Genomic DNA, 27,299 nt, shown 5'->3' on the forward strand with positions numbered 1-27,299 from the left:
TTTCTGTTTCTTTAAATAGCCTCCTCTGTTGCACTTCTTCTGTAGCCCTCCTTACTTTCGATGAAAAGGAGTCGGCGCGACTCAGTGAACCATATAAGCTCTAATATTTGCTCTCTTTGCTTTAAATTAGTTTTCATATTGTTACTGTTTGAATAACACAGATGTTTTGATTAAAGCTTCCTCTCATTCTCTCCATTTCAACCTTCTGACATGAAAACCTTTAGTCTGCTGAGTAAAAGGGAGCCTGGGGAGCTCTGTTACTAAAATAAACTCAAATCTGAAGGTGAATAATATTTTTGTTTGTTTTTACCATCACCTTTCTGTCTTAAACAGTGAGTTCCTGTAGTGTGTGGATGCTAGCAGAGAATTCAGAAACTAACATTTCAGATTTTTGCTCATTACAGAAACAATTATTTCACTTAAATTCAACATTTAAAGGTCAGCATTATAGGTTTTGGGTCAGAGCGTTCAGCAAGTCTTGTTTTTTTTTTTTTTATCTGGATTCCTCATCTTTTCTTAAATCTTGGGAAAATTACAAATTGCAATGGGAAAATAATTTAGTTGATAGGCCTACCTCATTTGCTTAAGCACAAATGGTCCACTAGCATCTAGTGTTTGGCATCCCTGCTTTATTACATAATGTACACTTTAATGGCACAATTTGTTACCACTGTTCAGTGTGATTCTATGAGTATTGTTAAAAAAATAAAACGGTCTAATGAGATGATTTAGGATGCTGCCGGAGAAGGACGTTTTGCTTTTAAATACAGCTGTCAAATAATAATAAATCATGTATGTGGGACTAAAACATCATTACTCAGCATTTTAAGTTTTTTTTGCCCTCTTTAAATGTTGGACTACATTAGATAGAACAGCTTGGTGAGATCCAACAGTCTGAAGCTTTCAGAAGCAAGATTGTATCAGTAGCTTGTTAGTCTGCTAAGAGTTTCAAAGAGGTTTCAAACGAATCTGAAATGTTTTGTACTCTATACAAAATTATTTACAAGTGAAGGACTTATGTCCAGTTTTGGACATGTTGGGTGAACTTTAAGCAAGTTCACCCAAATAGAACACAAGATGCTAAAAGAAATCTCTATAAACCCTAAAATGTCCTCATGGGACCCACAGCAGGCTCTTGCTACTGTCTAATGTAAAAATACGTGCATGCACACAAAAAGGCTTAAAAAATAGTTTAACTTGTATGGGAGGTGTGTGAGGGTAAGGCCAGAGACCAAAGGTGGCCAGAGAAGAGGTAGACAAAGAGCAGGACATTTTAATGTTCTTTGGACAGATGAGCCCCATTTTCTCCACCTCTGTTGGAGCTGACGTAAGAGGAGTTGCTCAGTGATTGGTCGTGAGCATCAACATATTTGATGTGTATTGATGTTTTCACTTGATAACATTTAGTATTCATTACTTGTCTCACAACCGGTGACCGTTTTGATGTGTTTGTTTTTATTTTTTCATGATGTAAAGCACTTTGAACCGCCTTGTTGCTGAAACGTGCTATACAAATGAACTTGACTTAAAATTTTACATGGATAATGTTTGGAAATATTTTTCTTTTCTTTTTGATTCCATAGTACAATAATACTTTTAGAAATGAAAACAAATTAAATTGTAAACTGTGTTCTTTAGAATGCGATAATCATAATTATTGACTATAATTTAAGTTTCTCACAGATTTCAAAAAAGGAAAAAACGATGCAAATAATTAAATAAGTGCTTGTTTACCCAGCAGCTCTCTGTCACCAAATAGGTTTGTCTTAAGGTTTTTTGATGAGTCAAATTTTCCTCTGCGCCTGCCGTTTAGGTCCTTGTGCTGCTGGATGTGACCCCGGACCAGTCCATGGTGGACGAGGGCGTTGCCAGAGAGGTCATCAACCGCATTCAGAAACTACGCAAGAAGGTGGGGCGTTTATTTCAGGAGCACCACCGGCTCCGTGAATCGGACCGACACATAACAAACTACTACTGAATTCTACGTCCCAGTGTGTGATAGCCGGGGCCATAGCGTGTGTCATGGTTGAAAGGATGGTTAGTTGGAGGTTCCTCAAGCTGAGTAAAACATAGAACTGTAAAGTTTTTTTTTGTTTGTTTTTTTAAATTCTCCCTAGAGCCTTAAAAAAGTAGCTTTTATAGCATTCTATTTTGCAAAGAGCTTAGTTTTCTGGTGTGTATTCATTCATTTTATCAAGAGCATACTACTGCAGCTATACAGTAAGAACATGGCTGAAACCTTTTATGTGAGGTTTTCTATATTTCCCCGCCGTTAGTCGCCCCTACCTTCCTCTTTATGTCCCACTCTATTGTCAGGGCTGTTTGGAAATCTTTCCACTGCAGCGTCACAGTTAGAGGTTTCTCCATCATAAGGCAGGCTTAATAGAAGCTTAATTACAGTCTGGCCCCTTTCAGATTCTGACATTGGGGCTTTTGAAGTGGTGTGGGGAGTAAAGACGGATTAGCCAAGAGCGTCGTGTTTTCACAAGCAACAAGCAGTTTTTTCCGTCCCCCTATAGCAGCGTTGTGCGCTGGCTCCTGGCCAGGCTAAATTCCTCCAGTTATTTCAAACAGAGATCTGTCAGGGATTTTTCCACCCTGTGGATGGGACTTAATTTTTTAGCAGTTCTGGTACATGTTGTAGTTTGTTGTTGCATCTGAGTTGTGAAACGAGGGTGAATGTTTCCTCAGTCTGACACAAACTCTGTACAAACTTAATCAGAACAAGGACCTTGTCCCGAGGAAGCCTGTAAAACTTTTCTCCATTGATTGACTGCACCTTTGTATCCAGCTTCTTCTGCCCTTGAGTTGTGGTGTGTTTCCAAGTGTGTGCATTGGCTTCAGTCAGCCAGTGTCTACGCTGATGCACAGATGTGCACAGCTGCATACTGCAGATTAGAATGGGATCAATGTGTTTGAATATGTCAAGGTTAGTGGGAGCCAGCAGCAAACGATGCCAAAGCAGATGGGCTTTCATCCAGCAAAAAATGGCCCCGTGTTCCTTTCTGTCTTTATTTGTTCCCGCGTTGTTTTCTCCTTTGTATTCCCAAACCTTCATTTATTATTCTTGTCCACCGTCCATTTTGTTTACCCTTGCCTCCTTTCCTTTTAGGTAATTGTTTTCTGCATGAAAAATGTTCTGTTTTTGGTAAGGTTAGTTGAAATACTGGTCAAGCAGTGCTTTTAGCATACTTATGATCATCTTCCATCATGTTCTTCAGCCCAGTGGTAACAATATACCTTTGTTTGACTTTCATAAACGGATCCTAAACTTCATGTTTATTCCTCTACTTAAATGCTTCATAATTTTACTCATTGTCCTGCATCAGGCTCATTTGGTGCCATCAGATGAGATATGCGTGTACTACCGCTGCCAGCCAGAGGGGGAGTACTTGGCGACTGTGATTGAGGCTCACAAGGACTTCATTCTGGCTACCATCAAGGCTCCACTCCTGCCCTTCCCTGTCCCAGAAACTTCAAGCGTCATCATAGAAGAAAAGACTCAGGTATAGATTACTACTTTAAGCAGGGCCTGTGCATTTGATGCAAATCCTTAAATAGGGTTAGATTATTCTTTTTTAAATGTGGTTGCTCTTTGGACCTTGCACAATAATAACAACGTTGGCTAAAAATGATGAGGAACCAACTAATGTTTTTACATATAGCTATAATAACTGGAGACTTTAGTAGTTTTTTTTTTTTTTGCTGTTTTTATTGTTGGAGTAATTTAATTTAATTTCCACATCTGAATGACTGAAGTCTGTTTTCTTCCCATTTAATTGGAAACAGTGCTTTTTAAATAGAATTTTCCACAAATATCAGCATCCCATATAGCAAATTATGTCCATCCTCTTTTTGTAAACATTTTATTCTTTATTTTGAGAAAAAGTAGAAATAAAATGATGGTTCTTTAAAATTGACCAACTTTCTGAAGTAGCCATTTATCAAAAATTATACTTTTTTGTCAAAAGGTCGATGAGTATTATTTTGTTGGACTGAGGGCAAAAATGGCCTTTTGAAACATAAAGGTTTCAGACCCCTGGGTTATACTTTTGATTGGAGAAAATAGGCTGTGATAGCATGTTTTTTGTTAAAAATTACTGATTTGGTTCATACAATTGTGGCTAATTTAAGAAAATAAAAATTGTGATTTTTTTTGTTTTTGTTTGTTTTTTTGCATTATTGAAGAGAAATTAGAAAGTCTCACGGCCTTCTGAGTCTGTGCTTTGAATTTTCTTATTTTATTTAAGAATAAAACAGACAACAAACATAATGTTGATTCACCGTTTGTATTTTTGTTGTTGTCCAGATTGACTTCATTAGATGAGGAAATGAATGAATGAATGTTATTTGCTATAGTAAATGCACTACTGAGCATTAAGGTCCTACATGGTGCATCAGTCATTTTAACAGACAAATTCTAGTTTATTCATGAAATTTAGCTGGTAGGTCCTAACTATGAGTGATACTTTATCTTACACAGTGTTGATTACTAACCAGAATCTTGCATAAATAAAACCTCTTCAATTTATCTTAACATATCACATATCTTTCAGTATTTTCCTATCTCAGTAATGAAATGTATTTGAAAAGATCATTTGTCTTTTGTGTTTTTATGCTTTTGATGGTTTTTATTTGGATTTTGCAGCTGAAGGGCTCAGACTTGGAGTTAACATTAGTAAAAGGATCTTCCCTCCCCAAATCGCCACCAAACGGACCAGCCTGCGCCTACGTTAACCTGCGCGTCAAAGTCAACAACAAAGAGCAAGGTAGCAGCCTCCTCATTGGGGTTGGAATATTTAACATCCTTTGGGGTTTTCAGCAGCCTTGCATGTACGGCACAATTTCAGGGAAGTGCTTGTGTGTGATAACCCAGCTTGGCTGTGCTTTCTGTTCTTCAGAGGGCGTAGTGTTGCTGGAGAATCCCAAAGGGGATAACAGGCTAGACTTGGACAAACTGAGGAAAGTGTGCAGCAGCATCTTTGGAATCAATAACACCCAGCTCAGGTTCTTCAGCGATGGAAATGGTGAGAAATGTTTCAGATCTTCAAACACATATACACTACGCCTTTAGTTCCCATACCATACCACTTCATTTATAAACCACAAAAGAACAGGGCTGACCAAAGGGTTGTACAATAAAATCGAACGTGAGATGAACACAGGCCAGAGATTAAAGAGTACAGATACACACACGAGGTATAAATGTTTGTAAGAATAGTAATACAAGTAAGAGTAAAAATGTTATTTGTAAATAGATCTATTAAGTTAAACCAGAGACTGGTAAAGCTTTGAACAGTGACTTCTCGTGGCCATTTATCAATTACCACTTCCTTTTAATACTAAGCTATTTTCTCTTTTGTTGTTTAAAATATCACAAACCACCAAAGTCGTCCATGAACCAAAGGAATTCATAAATAGTGATCAAAGTCCAAATAAATTCAAAAGCACATTTAAAAACAAGGGATATTGGCTAAAGTGTTACACAACTGAAAGAAATGTAGAAAATAATACCAAAAATATGACAAAATTACTAATGAACACAATGATACAATAAATACAGAGAAAAACAACACATTTTAAATTAAAGGGTAAGCCAGGTTAAAGTTAGGCGAGTGAATCATCCTGGATTTACTGAAGAGCAAATTAAAGCACAGATAAGATCAGACTTTTACTTTAGCTGCTCTTAAACTCTGGCAAAGGAGGTAATATTTAGGAATGATACCTTCAAAACCATCTTAAAGATCCATTTTTATTCTTCGGCGTTTGATCAAAACGCTTAAAAAGGAGTAATTTAAGTTATTAAATTATTCACATTAATTTAAATAATAAATTTTTTAACCTGTCTATTTGATATTTTTAGCAATACAGTGTCTACCATTTTATTATACAATGCTTTCCTTGGAAATATTTGTGTACTTTTAAAAGTATATGTACTTGACCTGCTTATGTATTTTTTTTTATGCAAAACCACAAACATCTGTGTGTTTTTTGAGATTCCATGCGATAGACTGACACAAAATTGTTTCTAATTGTAAAGTGGAAGGAAAAGGTTGCATGGTTTTAAGTTTGTAACATCTTTTATGAAAGGTCTGCGTGTATTTCCATTCAACTCTCTTTACTCTTCTTGCATGGCAAAAATAAAATCCACTGCAACCAATTGCCTTCTGAGGCCACCGTTAGTGGTGAGCCACCCAAATCTGTTAAAGCCACAACAAGTCCTGTTTGCAGTTTTCTACAAGCCACAAAGGGGGCACAAAAATATATATGGAAAAAGGTGCTCAGTTTCAGGAGGCAAAAAATAACCTGCATATTATTCTGAACACATCTCCACTGTGAGACATAATGGTGGCCGCATCATGCTGTGGGGATGCTGTTCTTCTGCAGGGAAAGGGAAGCTGGCGAAAGTTGATAGAAAAATGGATTCAGCTCAACTACAGGGCAAAAAAACCTTGAGACCGGCTCTGAGGTTCATCTCCAGCAGGACGTTGACACTAAACATGCAGCCAGAGTACACAAAAAATGGTTTCAATCAAAGCCTCCTTGTGTTTTAATGGCTCAGTCAAATTAAAGACCTGAATCAAACTAGGAATATGTGGCAAGACTTGAAAATGGATGTTTACAGATTCTCTCCCTCAAATAACTGAGTCTGGGTTGTTTGTTAAAGACATACTCCAAAAGACTTACACCTGTACCTGCAGCGAAAGGTGGCTCTACAAAACAGACTTTTGGTCTTACAGAGGGCTGAATACTAAAATATGGCACACTGTTGCATCAAATCGTAGAGGTTTGTGTTTCTAATGCAGTAAAATGAGAAAAGGTTGAGGTATGGATACTTTGTGAGGCACTATATTATCTAGTACAACTAATCTTCATCATTAAAGCTATCTATAAGTCTTAACATTTATTCATCAGTGGCTACTGCTAATACAACACAGGACGCATAAATTAACAGGAATAGGAATATTTGGTACATATCCAGCTGTAAATTTAGTTCACAATACTAGTTGTCTATATATTATATTCATAGGACAAATCTATCAGTAAAATTCTGTTTATAATAGTATTCATCTCTATGCTTATTCAGTAAAAACCCATGTCCTGTACTTATGGAACCATTGTTTATCCTGCACTTGCTGCTATTGCACTTCTGGTTAGACCTAAACTGCATTTCGTTGCCTTGTACCTGTACCTGTGTAATGACAATAAAGTTGAATCTAATCTAATCTAATCTAAAAATTCTGTGGGTCCATTGATCTTTTCCAGTCCCAGTGATATAAATCAACCTGGGACGTTCCTCTGTATTGAAGTTACGTTTTCTTCCTGCAGAGTTGACCGGCGGCGTGGACCTCCAGGCCCGCAGCGGTAAAACTTTGTCTGTGACGTCAGGCCCCTCCTCGCCCGGCGCGGTGCCCGCCGCCGACGCCCCGCTGTGCCCCTATGTAAACCTGTTACTGTGCGACGCACAGCCGGCTGGTGAGAAACACGTAAACCCGTAGGATTAGTTCTGTTGATGAATAAGGCATGCGTTTTGTAATTATAATCAACAAATCTGTGCGATTATTTGTTAAATGTGTTATTATAATCAGTAGCCATTAGAGCTTTAATTTATTTATTTTATTACATAACCTATGGCTGAATAAGAGCTGATAGTTTCTTCTTGATATCACAGTGACTCAGACACTTTAATGCCCCTTCTTATTCTTCGGAAAGGTGCAAATGTTTTATTGAAGGTGCCACATTCATATTTAAAATTAGTCCAGACTTTGAAATGATGCTTTGACATTTTTGTGTTTTTTCTGACTTTCTCTGAATTTATCCCCCAGGAACCTTTTTAAAGATTGATACTCTTCGATTTCGGTTTGAGAACTAACAAAAAAAAAATCCATATTTTTATCCCTACACTGTTCTTTCAAAGCTCTTGCCAAAGTGAGGCAGCTAAGACAGCTAAGCTGTTTAAAGGGAAACCACAGCTTGCTCATTGCTCTTAGCTGTGAAGCAGCTGGACTTTGTATAAATTCATCAGTGGCATCTATATTATCGTTTATCATCACCAAAGCCTCCATATATTCATTGTAGTTTGTTACAGACACTTGATCAACTAGGATTATGGACATGTTTTTATTAAAGATGTAATTCTACGTTTACCTTGAACTCTAATAATCATCTTTGAATGTGAATAATCAAGTTTTCCTTCTGACTCCCTTTCACTGTATGTCAGTTTACAAACTGGCTAGGTGTTAAATTGCTAATTTTTCTGTAATTTTCTCTCTCTCTGTGGTTTAGAGTGCCAGGCTGGAGAAGTTGGCATGCTCCTGCTGGTGAACCCAGTTGGTCAAAATGAGCTCGACCACGCCGGCCTGCTCTCGGAGGCTGCCAAGGTGTTTGGCCTCCGCAGCAGGCGCCTCAAACTCTACCTGGACCAGGATCTTACTAATGGTTTGTTTGAAACAAAATGGCTGTTAACCATAAAACTCCCTCTGCATGTAGATCTGACTGAGATAGATGGGTGGGAGGTTGGAGCTCTGAACACAAACGTAGCTTAAAAACAGCTACTGTAGTCAAATCTGTGGCCTTTCAAGGTTGTAATTTTTCACGAGCAGATGCGACGTTTGACTGTTTGTGTACAGGAGAGACGGGAAACATAACCCGCAACAGCTCTACAAACCAGAGCTCAACTATTTCAGTGGAACACAATGTCAATCATTTCATGGTTTTTCATCATCTGACTCTGGTTATTTTTATTACTTAACAAACAATAAAATGTTGGATTTTTGCTTTTCTCCAGACAGACCAAATTTTAAGAAGAAAGGCTATATTCAAAGCTTTTTTTCTAGAGATATAACGTCTTAGAAGTAAAATACCTTCTCCTGAAGTCACTTTTTAAAGCTTTTCACAATCTGGTGCTTGATAAGCATTTCAACAAAAATGGCTCCAAGTATTTATATACTAAGTAAATGTTTCTACTTTTTTTTTTTCAGAACTGCCAGCTGAATCGTCGTTAAAATCTCTCAACACCAAAACTTTGTATGTGAGAGTTTTCCCAACCACTGCCGAAGCATAAATCACCCCGAGCCTCCTAAAGAACATCCGTCTTTGAAATGACCCCTTGAGCTGAGTTTCCAAACACCTCCAAACCCTCCCAATGATGCAAAAGGAGTAAATTACAGTGTAAAGGGCCATTAGATGTTCAAATGCTGTTTTTTTTTATATTGTCGTTTTGAAAAACCTGACTCAAACTAGGCTTATCTGTAAGGTTCACATAACATTATTGGGATAACTTCAAGGGCGTCCATGTTTTAAAAGGTGTTTAAATGTTATGTTCCGTATGTGTTTTTAATAATGCATGTGGGTGTAGGTTGTGAGCGATGGTTGTCCTTGACCGCTGGGCATCACACCAGACTCACACGTTCATCCGTCAGCTGTACCGAGTGACTCACAGACGCGGTTACTGTATCTGTTGGGGCAACAGTTTACACGCTTCGCCGGCAGATCAACCCACCGTATGGACTGCGGACTGCGTGACCGTTCCGACATGCAGGGGGAATAAACTCATTGCACGGTTCATCTGCCAGTGAAAGTTCAGGACGGTTTGCTTGGAACAAAGCGAGAAACCCTGTGATAAATGTCAAAGGTTCATTTGTGGCACATTAGAATATTATTTTTTGTTGTTGTTTTGTTTCAGTAACTCATTTTAAGGAAATGGTCTAACTCGATTAACTGTCACTGTTACCAATGGGTGGTTTTCTTTATTATGGTAATGATGCAGGTTACATCCCTTCATGGCTTATTTGCAGCGTGCTTAGTCCACAGTAATTATATTTTGGCACATAATTGCGAGAGGAATTTGGGCCATTGTGAATTTAACAGATAAACCTATTGTGCTCGTTACAGAGGGAGTTCTCAGACAATGGAGGAGGTATTTAAAAGGTGAAATGGGTTTTGGGGGCTGCTGTACTTCAGGGACACAAAGAGTTCTGTCATTTAAAAAAAAGCAACGAATGGATAATGTAATATTTTAAGTGACACGCAGAATAAATCAAAGGTGACTAAGAATCTACATGTTCCTTTCTTTTCTGTTCTCTCAGACATCCTAATGCTAGAGCGAGTCACAATGTGGTGGTGGGGGAGGGGGGGGGGGGAACTCTGCAGCCTGACTTCATTGCAGTTTTATAAAAATGGGCCTTACTTTATTATTTAGGCTGAGACGTTTTGACCGACTTTGATTTAGTTTAGCAGCAAGGTCAGGGAACAAATACAATAAAGTGGATTATAGAGACTCAGCTGTACAGAGAAAATATGAATATGACATTTGGGGAAGTACTTTGCTTTCTGGGCTTGATTTGAGTGGAAAATGTTCCTATATATTATATATTTGACAATAAATAAAACCACCTTTGGTGCAATTACAGCTGCAGGTTTTTCAGCCCATCTCTGGACCAGCCTTACAGACGTAGAGGCTGACATTTCTGCCCATTTGTCTCCTGCCCCAGTCATAAATCTCTTAGAAGCCTAAAGGTTTGCTTTATTTCCTAGTGTGTAGCTCCATCCATCTTTTCTGCAGCTCTGACCGGCATCCCTGTTCTTACGAAAAATATCCCCACAGCATGATGCTGCCACTACCATGTTTCACAGTAGGGATACACTCAAGGCTTTATTTTCCCAATGGTAGCTTATTTCTTGCCAGATTTCCATCAAAGGATTTTATGGAGGATGCAGCAGCTTTCCCTTTCTCATAACACATTCACAGTTTTGGCTCGACAAAGCAGCCTTTGCACCAACCATTACACCTTATGCAAGGGCTACTATCTTTAATTCTTCAGATTACATTTGATAATTTAGTATAAACTTCAATTCAAAATTTTTAATTCAAGAAAACTATGTTAATCTGTACTTTAGATGTCTACATGTTCTGCTATGTCGGTCTGCTGGTTCTGCTTGCTACCTCAGGGAAGCCGCGTCTTCTTTTCTTTAATAACATCCACTAAATTAAATAGAACGGTGTTAACTTCAGACATCATCAATTATATGTTCTAAAATTAAATACACAACCAACGATGCAACAAAGCACACACATTTTGTTATGCATGCTTGCCTTTCCATAGATTGTTAAAACGTTGCCAGCTACCACTGTGACCAGTGTCTGGCTGGTATTTTGCATGCAGAGATGCAGCCTGTGTCCATCTCTTTGGTTCTGATTAACAGTTTTGAAGAGGTTGAGGTAACTGCTGAGGACACTGCTGCTCCTAATTATCTACAATAGCATTTTACTAATTCATTTCCATCAAATTTAAAACGTATAGATATGCTATAAATCTTCTGTTCTGCTAAAGCTGCAGGCTGTTGTATGATCAGTGCTGTACAATAAACTGCTCAAGTCATGAACATAACCTTAATTTGCATTTTAGCAGAAAATGGGGTTTGTTAAGACTGATTAGTATTAATATTGTTAAAATATTAAAATTTATCTGGACAAGTAGGTAACTTGGTGGGTTAAAGATGGTTTACTTCAAGTTTCTTTAACATCTACAGCTGGGCAGCAGGAACAAGCATTCATAATCCTTTTTACCGTTCTTTTCTGGCCCTTTTAGTAGAGTAAATGTCTCTTCGACAAACATCAGTGCACCGTGACAACGAAGGACCAAAGTTTGGCTGTAGCTCACAAAAATAGTTTTTTTGTTGTTATATTTTTTAAGATGTAGGCTAGTAAGCCATGTTTGCAGCTAATCTGTTCTGATGAAATGTGTGCTGCTAATGGAAAACTAAATCTCTGCCAGTAAACCAATTTTCAACTCCCTGCATGTTGCCTACTACAACATGACCGCTGTTGTAGTAACCTAAAAAACATGGATAAGCGGATCAAGGTAGTTGTATAGTAGTAGTAATTTCAGATGCAAGTACTATGGGCTTGCAGGGTTGATAAAAGAATGCAAAACTCATTTAAGCTACAAGCAACAGGCATGCTGGATCATGAATGAAAGCAAAACAGAAAAACTGTGCAACCCAATATAATACTGTAATGACATCACAGTTACCCCAGAGTGGCTTTTAAATTAAGTACTGGATCAGTTGTACTGAAAAATAAATTACAGTTTACACAAAACTACATCTTTTACCATTGAAAGTTAAATTGCATATTAATTTCATTTTAAGTATGTTTAATGTAAAGCATAGGAGTTATAAAGATACAGCCAAAACCAGATATTTTACTTTTAAACACTACTTTTTCACCCTAGCAGTCTGACATTAAATCAGAGCAAACTTTTCCTGTTTTCAGTCATTTAGAAGTACCAAAATTATTTCTATTAGTTAAATCCCAGTATAATGAGTGGGATAATTTATGCAGATTTAGTTTTGTTTTTTGTTCTTTAAAATTCAGAAACTTTTTTTCATATCGGAGAACCGGCTTTTTTTTTTTTTTTTTTTTTTTTTTTGCAGGTAGACCTTTCAATGCATTTTCGTACGGGACTTGGACAATAATGCTCTCTTACCAGCTTCAGCCAACATCTTAACATGTTTTTCTTTTATTTCAGGATTTATTGCACACATTTGCTACCTAAACATCCCTACAGTTTTTATCTTTGGATACAAATGTGAAATATGTGGCACATTTAGGAATCTGGAAATTGTACTCGGCAATATATCGGACCTATGGAGGTCCACAATTCTCTTCGTAATATCCTGAATTCTTTAGATTTTCCTGTGATGTAACACAAAGAAGCGGTGTTTGAGGTGTTGCCTATAAATAAGTATGAGTTTGTACCATTTAACACAGATTTTGTGAATTTAAGACTATAGCAACATTACATCATTATCTGGACTTTTACAAATTATTCTAAGGTGTAATAATCTCGCAATGCGTAAACATCTGAATAAAAAAAAACATGAATTTACTCAAAAAGTCTTATGCTGGTATTTGGCAAAGAAAATGTATTTTAGTTATCCTGAAGTACAACTGAAGGTTCAATCCGATGTAATGTCACATATTGATGAAAAAAGTCATATTTATCAAATGTAAATATCTTGTAATCTAATCTTTTACACTTCAAATAAAGCAAAACCCTAAAGTCAAACCTTTATGCAAAAAGACTGAATATACCTCTTACTAAAGAGTTAATTTTGCAATACATAGCCAGAGTGTTCTCGCTCAGAGAGTAGACTCTGTACCCTTATATTTTTTTTTCAAATAACAGCGATTAGCTCCTGTTATAGCTCTATTTTGTAATACATTTTCTCAGAAAAGTCCTTTTGAGATTGCTATTTTTACTCAATATGGCCATACTCTGAGAATGTCATACTGATTCTTGCTTAGTTGTACAAAGTTGTTGCAAGCTGCTATGATCAGATTTTGGTACAAAATATTTGCTTCTGAGCATAATTGGGCACAAAGGGAGGTATAGCATTCTCCTTTTTAAATACTTCTTGTTTTTTTAATAGAGTGGGAAAAAATAGCTTTACCCCTAGAGTTACACATACCGATGGCTGTGCATTTGAACATCATGTCATACTTTTTGACTATCCAAATTTGAAAAGCAAGCAGAATGAAGAGGGATAAAAAAAGTTCCCTAGTGACACTGAAATAAAAGTAATTCTTAAACTATTATTTTTTTTATGTTTTTTTTCCAACCAAACTAGTCTCCACTGTTGTAAGCATATTTGACAAAGATATAACAACTATTAACAATTTGGCATCTCTAAACTGACATCGCCACTGGAGAGACTGACAGCTGACTTTACTCCTCTGAAGCTGGATGGTTTTTTCAGGATCAGCAGCATCTTTATTTAATGTGGTAAGCAAAGTGACAATATAAATATTTTAACATTTTATTTAGAGCTCTAAACTTTGCTTTAAAATGTGTCCTGTCCAAACTATGGCCAGCTAAATGATGTGAACTGCAGGCAAAGGTTTTAAACACAAGCCTGCTAAACACACTGAGTAATTTGGTAAACCATTGCATCCATTTAATAGTACTGGGTAATGGTTCCCACAAGCTCCTGTCTTGCCTATCCCTCCTCTTCTTCCTCCTCCACTTAGCCCTCATGAAGTGCTGAGCCCCTGGCCGAACCACTGCAGCCGCCATGGTTCCTTATCTAACCTGTAGCATCAGACAAACAGGTAATGTCAGTGTCAGAAGAATCCCTGACATTGTTTGGTGCAAAATGAACCACAATTGTTAACAGAATACTGCCACTGTAAACATCGCCTACACATTTTGTACTCATGAAATTGGTGATTTCAAAGCCTTGTACCGTGGTTCACTAACGTTTGTCACCTGTAATGAAAAGAAAGTGGGGGAGAGATGGAGACAGCCAGAGCAGATAGGCAGAGAATTTGCAAACAGTTATATTTTTAATTATTTTCATGTGAAAGCCCAAAAGGGGGGAAAAGCATTATCACACACATTTAGCAGGAGAGTATCAAGTAACTATCACAATAAAGTGTTCAAAACAGGAAGAAACACATGCAATATTATATAATTACAGCATCCTGGTCAAAACTCTCTTCTGTTTAGGAAAAGTCTCCTTTAGTCAAGGTCTGTCAATACAAGCATTAATACTTCCCTAGTTGAGGAATCGTATTGCTAGGTAATTAACATTACAAACTAGTATATGTAGGCAAAATATAACGCTTAATAATATAGAGCATCATACAAAAAAAGATGAATAAGAAAATGTTACTTAGCTGTCTGTTTTGGTTTTATTAGCATAATTATCACAGACATATATACGTAGACGCGTCATAGGGCGCACGTCAACGTCACCGCCATATTGTATGTGGCAGAAAAAAGTTGAGTTCTGTTATTGTGAACGAAGTCCTAGGTCAATAAAGTAAAAATAAACAAACAAACACAAAAGTGATAATGTTATGATAAAAACATCATATTATGAGAATTAAGGGGGAACATTTCCAGAATAATCACAGTTTGCAGAATTATTTCACTCCTGGAGTAATAGGGCCAGGTTAGATTATTTTAAATATTTTTATTCTTTAGGAGAATAAATTCAGGAGAATGAAGCTAAAGGGATACGAAAATAAACTTGTAATATTACAAAAAAAAAAAAATACTACGAATACAAAGTATATTCAGAGATTAAAGTCCCTCTGATGCTGTTTAAGTGACAGAGTGACTGCAGATTTGCCACATTTAAGATGGCGGACGCTCTGACGCATCGCAGCATAGGCAGAACCCGCCCAATGACGCGTCTACTCTTATATTATGTCTATGATAATTATAAGTCAAATTGTTAACATGAACTACCTTGTGTCTTTTGTAAACCGTTATATTTTATGCATAATATTGGAAACTTTGTTTTGATTTCATTTATTGATACGTTTTAAGTTATAATATTTCTTGTTTATTATTTTTAAAAAGTGTGCACAACATAGCCTTGTTCCATCTAATTTTTCCTGGTATTCATTTATTAAATTTGAGTCGCCTTATTTGATTAGACATGTATTTATTGTTTTAGTAAAAAAAAAAAAAACGACAAAAAAAGAGCAAATATACCCTACAGTGTTTTTTTTTTTAATCATATTGATACATTTGGTGATGGGTGCCCTCATCTTTGGCTTGAGCACCGGCCCCTAAAAATGTCTGTGCGCATGCCTGGTCAGAACCGTTAGCGCAGATCATCCGCGCTACCGCAGACGGCCGCTGGGAGACACCGAGGAGAGAGATTTTGGGTAGCTGTTCCAACATTTTCAAGTCCACCTCACCAAACAGCCAGGTGAGTTTCAGAACCATGATAAGGTCAGCGATAAAACATTTATTTGCATAGTGTTCATCTTTGTAAAATTAATCTGTCTTGTCTAAGTAAAGGCAAGTCAGTTAAGAGGCCGCGGTGGTTTAAATTAATGAAGGAGAGACCTACTGTCTGACCAGGTAACAATAAATGTAAAAAAATAAAATAAAGTAAATTATAACGGCTAATGTTTGGCAGCTTTTTAGTTCGCAGGATTGGGTATATTTCAAACAAAACAGAACCCCCAACGTAGGATGGGGGGGAATTTGTACCAGAACCGTTAACAGCGCAGCGCCCGTTGCTACGTCCAAGTACCGTAACCGCTAACGACCGTTGGCCGCCATCGCACCTGTGACTTCGGGCAGCTTTTCAAGAACATTAAGAAATTCACTTTGCTCCTCACAAGCCAGCTCAGTTAAAAATAAATAAATAAATAAATAGGCAAGCATCAAACTATACATTTATACGTTGTATTTGACATTGTGATATATTTGTATTGTCCACAAACAAGACAAATTGGTTACCCGGATAGTTATAAACGGGGTCATAAAGTGAATTATAACGGCTATTTTTTTGGAGTTGAATTATGGTCAGATCCGGAAAAAAAAAAAAAAAAAAAAAAACTTCGTCTGCATGTTTTAAAATGTTGCTCGTGAATATGAGAACCAGACATTACGTTTCGGCTAAATCCGAACTGCCCAACTGTCGTAACCGTTGGCAGCCATCTTTGAGTCGGGCAGGTGATTTGGGACCGCTTCTGGAGAACATTAACAAATTCATCTTTCATCTAAACCTAGGTTGATTTCAGAGGGGCAGACGTGGCTTCGAAATAAAAACAGGGTAAGCGAATAATTTAAATGTTTTCTCATAGTATAAAGCATGATGTTAAACATTGGTCAGGGCAGGGGTATCAACAGTAGCCTACGAGAAACTTTTCTCTTAAAGCTAGACTAATTTCAAAGCCTTTCTTCACAACAGTTCAGAGGGTAAGTGGTCATTCCTTTATATTACTATATTAAAACGGATATAATCTAACTTTTTTTTTTCTTGGTGTGTGATTTTAATTAGGGTTTTTGTTGCATGTTGGCTGGCTTCAGACAGTTGGGCTAAACTTTGAGCTTGACAGTCAGCAGTTAGTTGGACAATATGTTTTAATTTTGCACATAATGAGTTCATATCTGCTACAAGTTGGGAATGTATTCATTGGAAAATGAACTTGCCCCGTGTGTATTTACAATGCTGGTCAGTTGCGTCACCATTGGAGTTTCTTTTTTTTTTTTTTATTTGTTTCCATTTATTTACAAATTTTGCTACATTTTCTCTCTCCGTGGTTTTCCGGTTAAACTGGTTATATAGCTACAAAGTAGGCAAACCGACCGCAACCTAAAACGATTCATTAGGCTCACGTGGTAGCAGCAAGTTTGTCAAATGGGGCTCAAATGATAATGCGCTCGTCGTCCACATGCAGATGTAGGTGAGAGCAGCGCTCTACGTTAAAAGTAACTGGAAGTGGGCAGACGGCTGGGCGACGCGCGTCGTGACTTCACAGGGGAGCTCCAACTATGCGCTCCCTCTCGATTTCCGCTACCATCCATCCCCAGATCCTCCAAATGCATTCATTATTATGATCCATCTGCTTCTCCTCCGTTTCCCACAGCAGAGAGGTATGGAACGCGTTAAGCTTTGCAGATCGTCTCTCAAATATCTGTGAGGATAGAGTGCGTCGCGGAACATTTCTGTCTTTCCTTTTGATGCATAGCTATGGCGCGGTTGTTAAGAAAGCGATGTTGGACGATCACCCGGGGATATTTGGAGATATCCTCACATTGGTTGTGAGATGCGCGAGTGACACGCTGTTGCTACCCTTTCTGTCTGCTATGGTTGCCACAGATACGTGCAATTTGCCGCAGGTATGCAGCGGAGCCGACATGGATAGGACTATATTAGTCTCCCATTTGCATATTTGTGTGGACATGATCTTTTTTTTTTTTTTTAACTTGGTGTTAAAACGATGAGAAAAACTTACCTTACTATAGGAAAAAATAAATAGGAATTACATAATTTGATTCATGGTGGTCATAAAACGCATTGCAAAAAATATCCAACTCATTTGAATATTTCTAACACACACACACACACACACACACACACAATTTAAAATATATGCACATTAATTATAGTATAATAAGAAGTCCATTAAACCTCTGGAATATTGATGATCTGGTCAGTTAAGCAGGTAGTAGAGAGGGACTGTAAAGTCACTGCCGGCTGTTCTGGTCTCAGTAGTTGTGCATTTGACCAGATTTAGAGTCGCTACTGGTAGCATGAGGCGATGCCTGGACCCTAAAGAGATTGCACAGGCAGTCCAACTCTACCAGGATGGCACATCAATATGTGCCTTCTTTTTTTACAAGATTTGCTGTCTTCCAGCACAGCCTCAAGAGCATGGAGGAGATTCTAGGAGACAGGCACCTTTTCTAGGAGAGCTCGACAGGGACGTTGAAGGTCCTTAACCCATCAGCAGGGCCGGTATCTGTTCCTTTGTGCAAAGTGGAACAGGATGAGTAATGTCAGAGACCCATAAAGTGACCTTCGGTGGGCCACCAGCGTGAATGTCTGACCAAATCATTAGAAACATTTTTAGTCAGTGTGGCTTGAGGGCTCAATGTCATCCAAGAGGCCCTGTGCTCACTGCCTGGCACCATGGAGCTTGCCACGCATTTGCCGGAGAACACCAGAATTGGCAGGTTCAGCAGTGGTGCCCTGTTCTTTTGACAGATGAGAGCAGGTTCCCATTTTCCCAAATTGTCACACCTCTTCTAACAGCAGCTGCCATAATAAAGGTTCAGCCCCTCCCCTACCTGCAGCTTCACCTGACCATAAGAAATATCTGCTGCTGGAAGTTTTAAACTCTGATAACATGTCAAGTAAAGCCAGAAAAAAACAAAAAAAAACAAACATGCAACCTTTTTTTAGCAACAGGATTACCGTATTTTTCAGACTATAGGCGCACTTAAAATCCTTACATTTTCTCAAAAATTTATGTTGCACCTTATAATCCGGTGCACCTTTTATATATGATTAAAGTTGTGCTTACTGACCGATTTTATGTGGTACATTTCAGACGCGTATACGCTCCTGTTCGGCAGGGAATAAACGGGAAAACATCGTGTCAAAGTTCACCTCTGGAAGAATCCCAAAATAAGAGTCATCGAAAGCAAAGCGCCACGGATGATGTAGTTGTGACAAGCTAGCAAGCTAACAAACTAAAATCTGCCATTTCTAATCAGATATGGTCAAGACACAGACTTTAAGTGATCAAAACATAGGATATATTATTAATCATTTAATATCTTACCCATATATTACTGATAATTTATCTTTCTTTAATTACTTACCCATGACAAAAGTTCTTCACTCTGCAGAATCACACAGGTGTGTACTTTGCACCGTCTGGTGTAAATTTGCGCTTGTAAAAACACGCTTGTAAGCCACAGCATTTCCTTCACAAATCGGTGTATTTGTAGCCAGTGTATTTCCTCCTTAAGGTGAGCAGATTTGATTTCTCAAATGAAAACTGGGGACATCTCTGATTTTATTAAGCGCAGAATCTCTGCCTGTGGGTTGGTTTGCTTTGTCTGAACTTCAACGCCGATGGGGGGGGGGAAGGTGCGTTCAGCAAAGCTCTACTACGTCGGAACAGCGGCAGGACCGAGTCAATACCTCTTGTTGCGCTAAACCTTTTTACTCCATCATGATACACTGAAATATATTTCTGCTTTTCTTTTTAGTTCTGTCAGTTTAAATCCTCCATAGTGTCCCTTTGTTATTGGTTTAGCCGTAATTAAGAAAATTAAAGGGAATTTTGTATTTTAAAGAGTAACTCATCCACAAATCAACTTTTTTGCCAATAAACTGTTAGCATGCTTGTGTTATAGTGCTGCCTACGTATCCTGGTCATTATTTTGACAAATTAGTGCATATTTGTTAAATTTCTGCTTTTTTGTCTAAAGCTGTCAGTGTGACGCCCCCCCCCCCCCCCCCCCCCCCCCCGCCTAAGGTCTTCAATTGAATTTTGAATCCTTATTGGTTTTGGTTCAAAGGGTTTTGTGATGTGTAGAAACTGTTATCAGTAGCTCTGCCCCTGTAGGGCATAATAGCAGCTCCGTCTAAAAAAGAAGACAAAAAAACGCAGCACTGTCTTTTACCTTCGTAGAGAGCACTGTTGCTCTTCTTAGACCCTTCTAGTAATAGTAACTTTATTTTCTTTAAAAAAACAACAAAACAACCAAAAAAACAATAGACTCGCTCAACCTCCGGTGACAAGGGGGGGTGAAAACTCCCTCACCTCAAAAAAACGAAACCATGGCATAACTAAGCGGCGTTACTCTGCTGATGATCCAATATGGCAAATCAAGCTAGCTGCTGTTTTCCCCCATCTTGAACACAAATCCCCTCTCTTCCCCGCTTATTCCCGCCCACTTTGATGGAATGGCGGGAGTATGCTTTTAGATGTGGGTGAGTTACACTTTAAATAATCATGTTTCGCTGTTAACCAGAGAGAAGCCTGTGCCTTCAAGAAATGAGAAAACAATTCTCTCTCTCTCTCTCTCTCTCTCTCTCTCTCTCTCTCTCTCTCTCTCTCTCTCTGCTGTGTGATCCTCCGGGGAAAAAGCTTGTTTAGAGGCAGAAATGTTTAAACTCCCACCGCTTGATGTAATGTACAGTTAGGCTAAGATACGGCTCACAAGTGCAGCTGGTCTACGGATCCTTAGTTGTTAAGGAGGTGGTCATGTTCATCAGCTGCTGCGCTATATTTCCAAAACCTACAAGTCTGGTAGCACTTTTCCTTTGAAGAAATTGTGACCAGGCAAGTCGAATTTTGCATCTAGCGTCTTGAAAAGATTTTTGAACCGTGCTTTCCCACAACACTAACAGTTGCCATGTCTTTAGCAATAGATTTCGTTACCGCATCTGTGATTTCCCACCACTTTGTACTGTTTCTGTCATATGGGATGGCTATGGGAGACAAAAATGCTCGTGTGGTCGGCTTCACAGCTGGTTTATTAAACCTTTTTTTTGAGCAGTGTTTGACATCCTGATTTTACAGCATTCTTCATTTTGCAGTGAATGACTGTTGAGGTGGCGGACAACTTTCTTGGTATTTTTTGTGGCAATGGTTTTATGACATGTTTTACGATTCACCCCATTTTGTTCAACATCCTCCTTCTGAAAGCTAAACCACTGCCAGATTATTGATCCAGTGCAGTTTCTTTTTGTAACTAGCTCGCCAGACTTCTCTTCGTTTACAGTCTCATTTACTTGTTCATCTCAAACTCCTGCTCGCTGTTGCCATATTTTCTCCTTTCCCCTAGTATATAAACAAGTATGCTTGGTGCAGTGTGCTAAGCAGAACATTTTCAGGTGTGAAGGGGGGAATACTGAGGGCTTCACAGTGTGTGGGAGATTTAACCCTCAGAGACTTGGTTGCATACAGCTTAATATTAAAATAACATTTTATAGTGAATTTTTGCAAGGCAAGTTTATTTATATAGCACTTTTCAGTAACAAGATGATTCAAAGTGCTTGTGATGGAGTAATTTTTATCCTCTTACTTGGAAAAATCTTGTGAAACATCAAGTCATATTCAAAAACATTTAATATTATCAAGTCAGTTTGTTTCAGTAACCTAATTAACCAAGGTAAACACGTTATATAGAGTAATTACTCAAACTGTGGTTTTAAAGCCCTTATTTCTGTTAATAATGTTTATTTATTTATTTTTATGCTTACCTATGATGAAAACATGACATTTACAGAGTCTCCGCTACATGTAATTGATCGTGGCACATGGACATGGCAAAATAAGTGCCACCACACCTTCAGAATGAAGTTTTAAAAAAATATGTTAAAACAATGTAAACTAAAGTTTATGACCGCCGTTACTCTCAGGCAATATGCTTCTCCTCTCATGAGGGAAGGAAATCTAGAGAGGACAGTCCAGTGTTGCTCTCTGGTGCTATTTTTAGCGACTTCTCAGACTCCCCTCTAGTAATTTTATTTCACAAAGCGACTAGCAACAAGTCTAGCGACCTTTTTTGTTTTAATGGCAACTTTACCAAAAGCTCCAATCGTTCTAGAGTCCCTAAGGTAGCAGTGATAGCGGCTACTGCTAACACTGCTGCCTGAGTTCCCATTTTCCTCAGTGCTGTCTCACAGGCACACCACAGCTGTTGGTGCCTCGTCACAAAAATTTAGTTTTTAAAGTCTTTTTTTGTCTGTGAACTGAATACTAGATTAATTCCCAGAATTTGATTCACACACAGCTTCAATCACTTATTAACTTCGTTCACTTTGTGTGCCTATGATAACTGTGTTTTTGGTGCAGTTTGTGTTATGTATTCTGGATTCGGGCAAAGCATTAAAATTCCGAAATCATTTAATAAAGGTAATTTGTAGCTCCAAACACATTTAATCACTATTTTTAATAGCCTTTTTCTATCTTAAAAGTTCTCCTACAGCCTTGGTCCCAAATGTATGAACAAATATGCAAATTTGACGTTATTCACCCCCCCCAATACAACAATAATTTTATTGTATTATGGCTTGTACTACCAGCCATAATACAATAATAATGGGTTATAATAAGTGTTAAACTGAGAAGAGAGGTGTGGATGGAGGGGGCGAGGGTGTGTGAGGTCACGTTTGACCAGTTTTCCAAATGTGATTGTAGCCAATCAGTGAAGTTAACTAGGTTGAGCCACATACCATTACTGTACCCAACTCTTTTACTGAGGGGGAAAATCTGGTCTGCCAAAACAACCCCCTACAAAAAGGTGATGTTATTTTTTTAAATAAAATTCTTTGGAGAATTTACATATGTAGCAATATCAACTACATAACATACTTTTGGCAGTGATATCGCCACTCCTTTAAAGGTTAGTTTCAAAAGGTACTTTTAATCTGAAAAATTGGTCTCATTGGAACCCATATTGTTATTTATTGAATATGATGCTCAATTTGATATATCACCCACACCTTTGTCACACTTAGCAATGCTTTATTAAGCATCTGCTGTTACTGTAAGTGTTGCATGGATTATTTGACGTAATTGAGTTCTTTAACAGTAAAAGCTGAAAAGCATTTGGCAACTGGAATCCAGGTAAACTTAGAAAAAAAAAACAAATTTTCTTAGCAGCCTTGCATGAAATAGTTTATTACTTAATGAAATGGTGATTTCTAATGAGCAATTCAGAGCCGTTAATTACTACTGCATTTTCAGTGCTTCCTCTCTTATTCTCATGTTGTGGCAGTGAGTGAATTTCACCATGACCAATTCTCACTGCAACAATCAGAAGCGACACCGCATGCATTACAGATTCTCTTGCCAGATGGATGAAAAATCCTGCAGTAATTATTTGTGTGCTTTCTCCTTCTCTCTTTATTTCACTTAGTTGCTTGATAAATGCATCCTTGTCTATGTTTTGTCCAGGATAATACAATGACTGCTGTCTGTCTAAACTTATTTGTTTTTAAGTCTTTTAAAATCAGAGTTTTCAAGACAGAAAAGTAATAACTATTTGGAAAAAAATAGCTTAATAGCAAATTCATGCATATAATCAAAGTCAAGTTATTAATTTCCTGAATGTTTTGTTGTTGTTTGTTTTGTTCTTTGATTCTACATTCATAAAAGGGAAAATACATATATATATTTTAATTTAAACTTAGGTTTCACTAATTTAGGTCCACCATGCTTAAATGTTACATCCAGACCCACCGTTATAACTTTAACCAAGCAGACTTTATAACATAAGTTACATCCGCATGCTGCCTTTTAAATGCTGTGTGAACTCGGCTGATTTCTGCCTAAAGTGGACTCTTTGCACTTGTTGGATAAACTGCACATTAGTGGGCTTACAGTGAGCTGGTTGTATTTGAAGGATTCAGGTCAAACCTTATGCGTAACAAAACCCTTAGTAGCACCAAAGAATCTCTGAGCATTATATTTTTGAGGAATTACATTGTGAAGTAAGGTAAGTGACAAACCTTTTGGTTTGCTTTTACACTTCCCATGAATGTTTATTTGTTTAATGAATGTCATCTTTGTGTGTTGGTTTGATTTGGTTGCATAGCTTTAGGCTTAAAATTCCTGCCGTGTATGAGACACAGCAGGTATTTAGTTCTCTCCTGCTGACATGCTGTTTTTACCTTTTCCAAGAATTTATTGTTTTTCTTTTGGATGTCAGAAAAGAGTGGGAGTTAAAAAAAAAGTTGCGTAGTACGAAAGGATGTCAAGTTTTTGACAGCAAAGCATACTGAGTGACAGGAACAAATTTAACAATACAAATCTATAGGTATGGTTGCCTTATTTTTTACATGATTATATATGATTTTAAAGTAAATATTTTCCATCTGAATAATTATCAATCAAAATGAAATAAAATTGAAACATGTCTTTTTAGTTGTGAGACAGGGCTTTTCTATTAGTAACTGGTTTATTCTGGGAAGTAGGGTGATTGACTCATGTGTGTTTTGTTGATTTCTGTGGGAGGACATTTTTCTTTCTAGGGTAGTTGTGCTTAAGAAAACTTTAAGAAAAGGTTTGCATATAGCAGAATAGGAACAAAAGTTAGAACAAAAAGATGTTTCTATATTCACTTATACCGTTCATTAATCCTTTTAGTTTAGGTTATGTTTGATATTATACAAAATCATACAAGCTTGATGTTCAGATTATAAATTATTCCCAGGGTCATTAAATCCTTCTAAAATCTATTTACAAGTCAAGAAAATTAACTACACCCTTCCAGTATTATCAGTCTGGCAGTGTTCAACAAGACCTGTTGACTGACTGATGAACCAAATTAGTTGTTCTGCTTTGTGTAGTATTTGAAGTACAGCAATAAGCACAAACTGTCCGACCAAGTATGTTTGATTCTGACAGGAAGACGTTTAAGAAAGCTTACTTGAAAGATGAGAACAGAATTCAGGCAATGAATGAATGGGATGGATTTAAAAGAGCTAAAGAACTGTCTGCTTGAACTTTCCACTTGGGAGTTTCCACTTAAACTTGGGAGCTCTTTCAAAGGTCTTGGAGCTGTAGAGATCGTTGCAATTTCTTAATGTTGCTTGGACTACACTCTTTTGGAAAGAGCTCTTAATGGTTGTGCTTGAAGTTGTTCTGTTCGTTTGTCTTGTACTGCTGTAGCTCTGAATGATTATGTCTATAAACGTGAAGTTGGTTAGCCATAACCTGTTTGGAGTTGCAAGTCCAGCAAGATCTTTCATCCATCATCCTAAAACACCAATGGCACAGCTTTTCACTTAGAATGTTTGACTGCTAGCTCATATTTCACAATTTTGATTCTGTACACTATTGCCGCTATTTCAGCTAAAGGTACTACCTCATGAAAGTAACAGAAGTACACGATCAGCATCACATCATGTAGAAGATCAGTAAAAAATATCATGCAGTTAGTGGTTCGTATTGCTTCTGCCAAGGTTAAGCTGAAATACAAAACTTTATTGTGTAGGAAGTGTAAGCGAAAATCTCACATTATGGGGATTACATAACAGAACTACCAGAAGGATTGTAAAGACTGCTTTATTTCTGTAGCTTAGATCAGGTATCTTCAGTACGCTTCGATTTTGGCTCTACCAGCCTGCATGCTAAACTATGACATGTATTTGTGTGAGAATGAGACATCAAAAAAGTCATTCATTAAACTGAAAGGTAGGAGAATGTGGTGTTTAATTTCATGTGAAACAGGCCCAGTATTATAACTTCATGAGTATGTCTTCAAGATAACGTTCACCTGAGGATGAGCATGGGAATCATCTGTATGATGAGAATCAAAGAATTTCTGCATCATTAACAAATATTTGTAAGTAGTAATGACCTATAAGAAAAGAATCAGGTCAGTGATTTGCTACAGAATCATAATGGTGCTTGAGTGTGCATGAAAGTGCCAAGAGCCTGGTGAAAGCAGGAAGTGTTCATAGTGCATATTTAGATCACAATAGCAGTACTTAGATTTATAGTGACTCAAAAGGCATACTTTTGTCGTACACTCCGTTGCTGTGTTTTATTATTTAGAAGCCAAGATTTACCATATTTATCAAAGACCAGTCACAATTGACGTGGCGTCAACTCTAAGATCACTCCACCCACATGGAAGTGTATCTCAGATTGATCTATCCTCCAACAACAAAGAAGCTGTAATTGCAGTCATAGTGAAACTCACAGTGTCACCAGGGGCATTTAATGAAGCATTTTTGCCTTATCTACCAACATTAAGGCAAAAAAGATCAGGAAAAATCTTTTTAAGCATATTGTACATCAAGTCAGCGAAGTTATTGCAAGGTAGCCACATACAAATCAACGTTAAACCCCAAGTTTAAATAGCAACTTAAAAATAGTTACTGTAGGCTGCAGTAGATATTTTTATGCTGCCAGCAAGCTATCGGTAGCAAGAATTTACAGTGAAATTCTGTATTAGGAGTGCAAATTTCACATTACACTACGCTTTGCTTTGGGCCAAAATCGGAATCCTGTTAACTGATCATAGCAGACAAAGATTCAGCTTATGCAACTAGAAATTGTAACATCAGGAACACACATAACGCAGGACAATTAGCGATGAGCATTACCCTTTAATTCAACCATCAAGCATGTAATGTAATTTTAAACAAAAACTGAGTTACCTTTGTACAGACAAACGTGCGGTAGTTCCCTGTTAATCACTGTGTTCAGCTGCTCATGAGGTCGACTCAGCTGAATACTTTTAACTATCTTTGACATCTTCTAGACTCCTTCTTGGTTTTCGGAACGGAATAAGCTATATTCCACCCTAAAAATGTTCGGGATAACACGTGTCTGAATTGTACTTTCCCCACTGACAACATTTGCTGATCGGTCAATTACTGACGAGCCTCCAGGATTGATCGACAGGCAGAGTCACGTCAATTAAATTTTAACCTGACATTAAATATCAGCGTCAGCTTGGGATGCTTTTTTTTTTTTACCCCTAAAGCTAAATAGGAGTAAAATCAGATGATAAAAAGTGTCAGAAGGACTCTTATTGCAATCAGTAAATTTATTAAACTTCTTGAAATTGTGTCATTCCTATGATTTCGGGTGGAAGGTATTTTCTTCTAAAAAGCTAACCTAGAGGGTTTCTATAGGACAGCTACTAAAAAAGGCAACATGTTTCTGCCTTAATTTTCTTGTTCATTTCTGCATAGATAATGAGATGAGCATTTTAGAATGATTTTTGGCTGCAGGCATTCAATCATATGTCAAGATTTTTTATTTTTTACATGCATATGGATACAAGTCTTTCTGAGCTGCCTAGGCTAACCAGCACCAACTCATTGAAGAGATGTAGCTTAAATCACATTAGAAACAGCGTCTAACTGCACATTTTCCTCTGAAATCTGTTTTTACATCAATTTTACGTGTATTATTTAAGGTTTATTATGAGTGAACTAATTTAAAAATGTGTTGTTTTTTTTTCTTTTTGGCTGCATCACTGTTAAACCCTCTTTGATGCACC

At 37.6% G+C, this 27,299-nt stretch overlaps 2 protein-coding genes across 5 annotated transcripts in view; both read left to right on the forward strand.

Moving 5' to 3' along the window:
* iars1 (isoleucyl-tRNA synthetase 1) overlaps positions 1 to 10,058 on the forward strand; it is a 68,455-nt gene extending 58,397 nt beyond the window's left edge. Inside the window, exons 28-34 of the mRNA XM_012869293.3 lie at positions 1,814 to 1,909; positions 3,330 to 3,506; positions 4,649 to 4,769; positions 4,902 to 5,027; positions 7,330 to 7,476; positions 8,287 to 8,439; positions 8,982 to 10,058. Coding sequence (XP_012724747.2) covers positions 1,814 to 1,909; positions 3,330 to 3,506; positions 4,649 to 4,769; positions 4,902 to 5,027; positions 7,330 to 7,476; positions 8,287 to 8,439; positions 8,982 to 9,064 — 903 coding nt within the window. The 3' untranslated portion in view covers positions 9,065 to 10,058. The remainder of the gene's footprint in view (positions 1 to 1,813; positions 1,910 to 3,329; positions 3,507 to 4,648; positions 4,770 to 4,901; positions 5,028 to 7,329; positions 7,477 to 8,286; positions 8,440 to 8,981) is intronic.
* A 5,592-nt stretch (positions 10,059 to 15,650) lies between these two features.
* atp2b2 (ATPase plasma membrane Ca2+ transporting 2) overlaps positions 15,651 to 27,299 on the forward strand; it is a 164,067-nt gene continuing 152,418 nt past the window's right edge. For 2 of the 4 annotated variants that reach the window (XM_036152175.1, XM_036152174.1), the window contains exon 1: positions 17,253 to 17,408. The gene's annotated coding sequence lies outside the window, so the exon portion shown is untranslated. Of the gene's footprint in view, positions 15,730 to 16,541; positions 16,585 to 17,252; positions 17,409 to 27,299 lie in introns of those variants that run through there. The other 2 variants (XM_021319887.2, XM_021319888.2) reach the window with 2 other exon arrangements.

The sequence above is a fragment of the Fundulus heteroclitus genome, chromosome 20, assembly GCF_011125445.2.
Source record: "Fundulus heteroclitus isolate FHET01 chromosome 20, MU-UCD_Fhet_4.1, whole genome shotgun sequence".
Lineage (NCBI taxonomy): Eukaryota > Metazoa > Chordata > Actinopteri > Cyprinodontiformes > Fundulidae > Fundulus > Fundulus heteroclitus.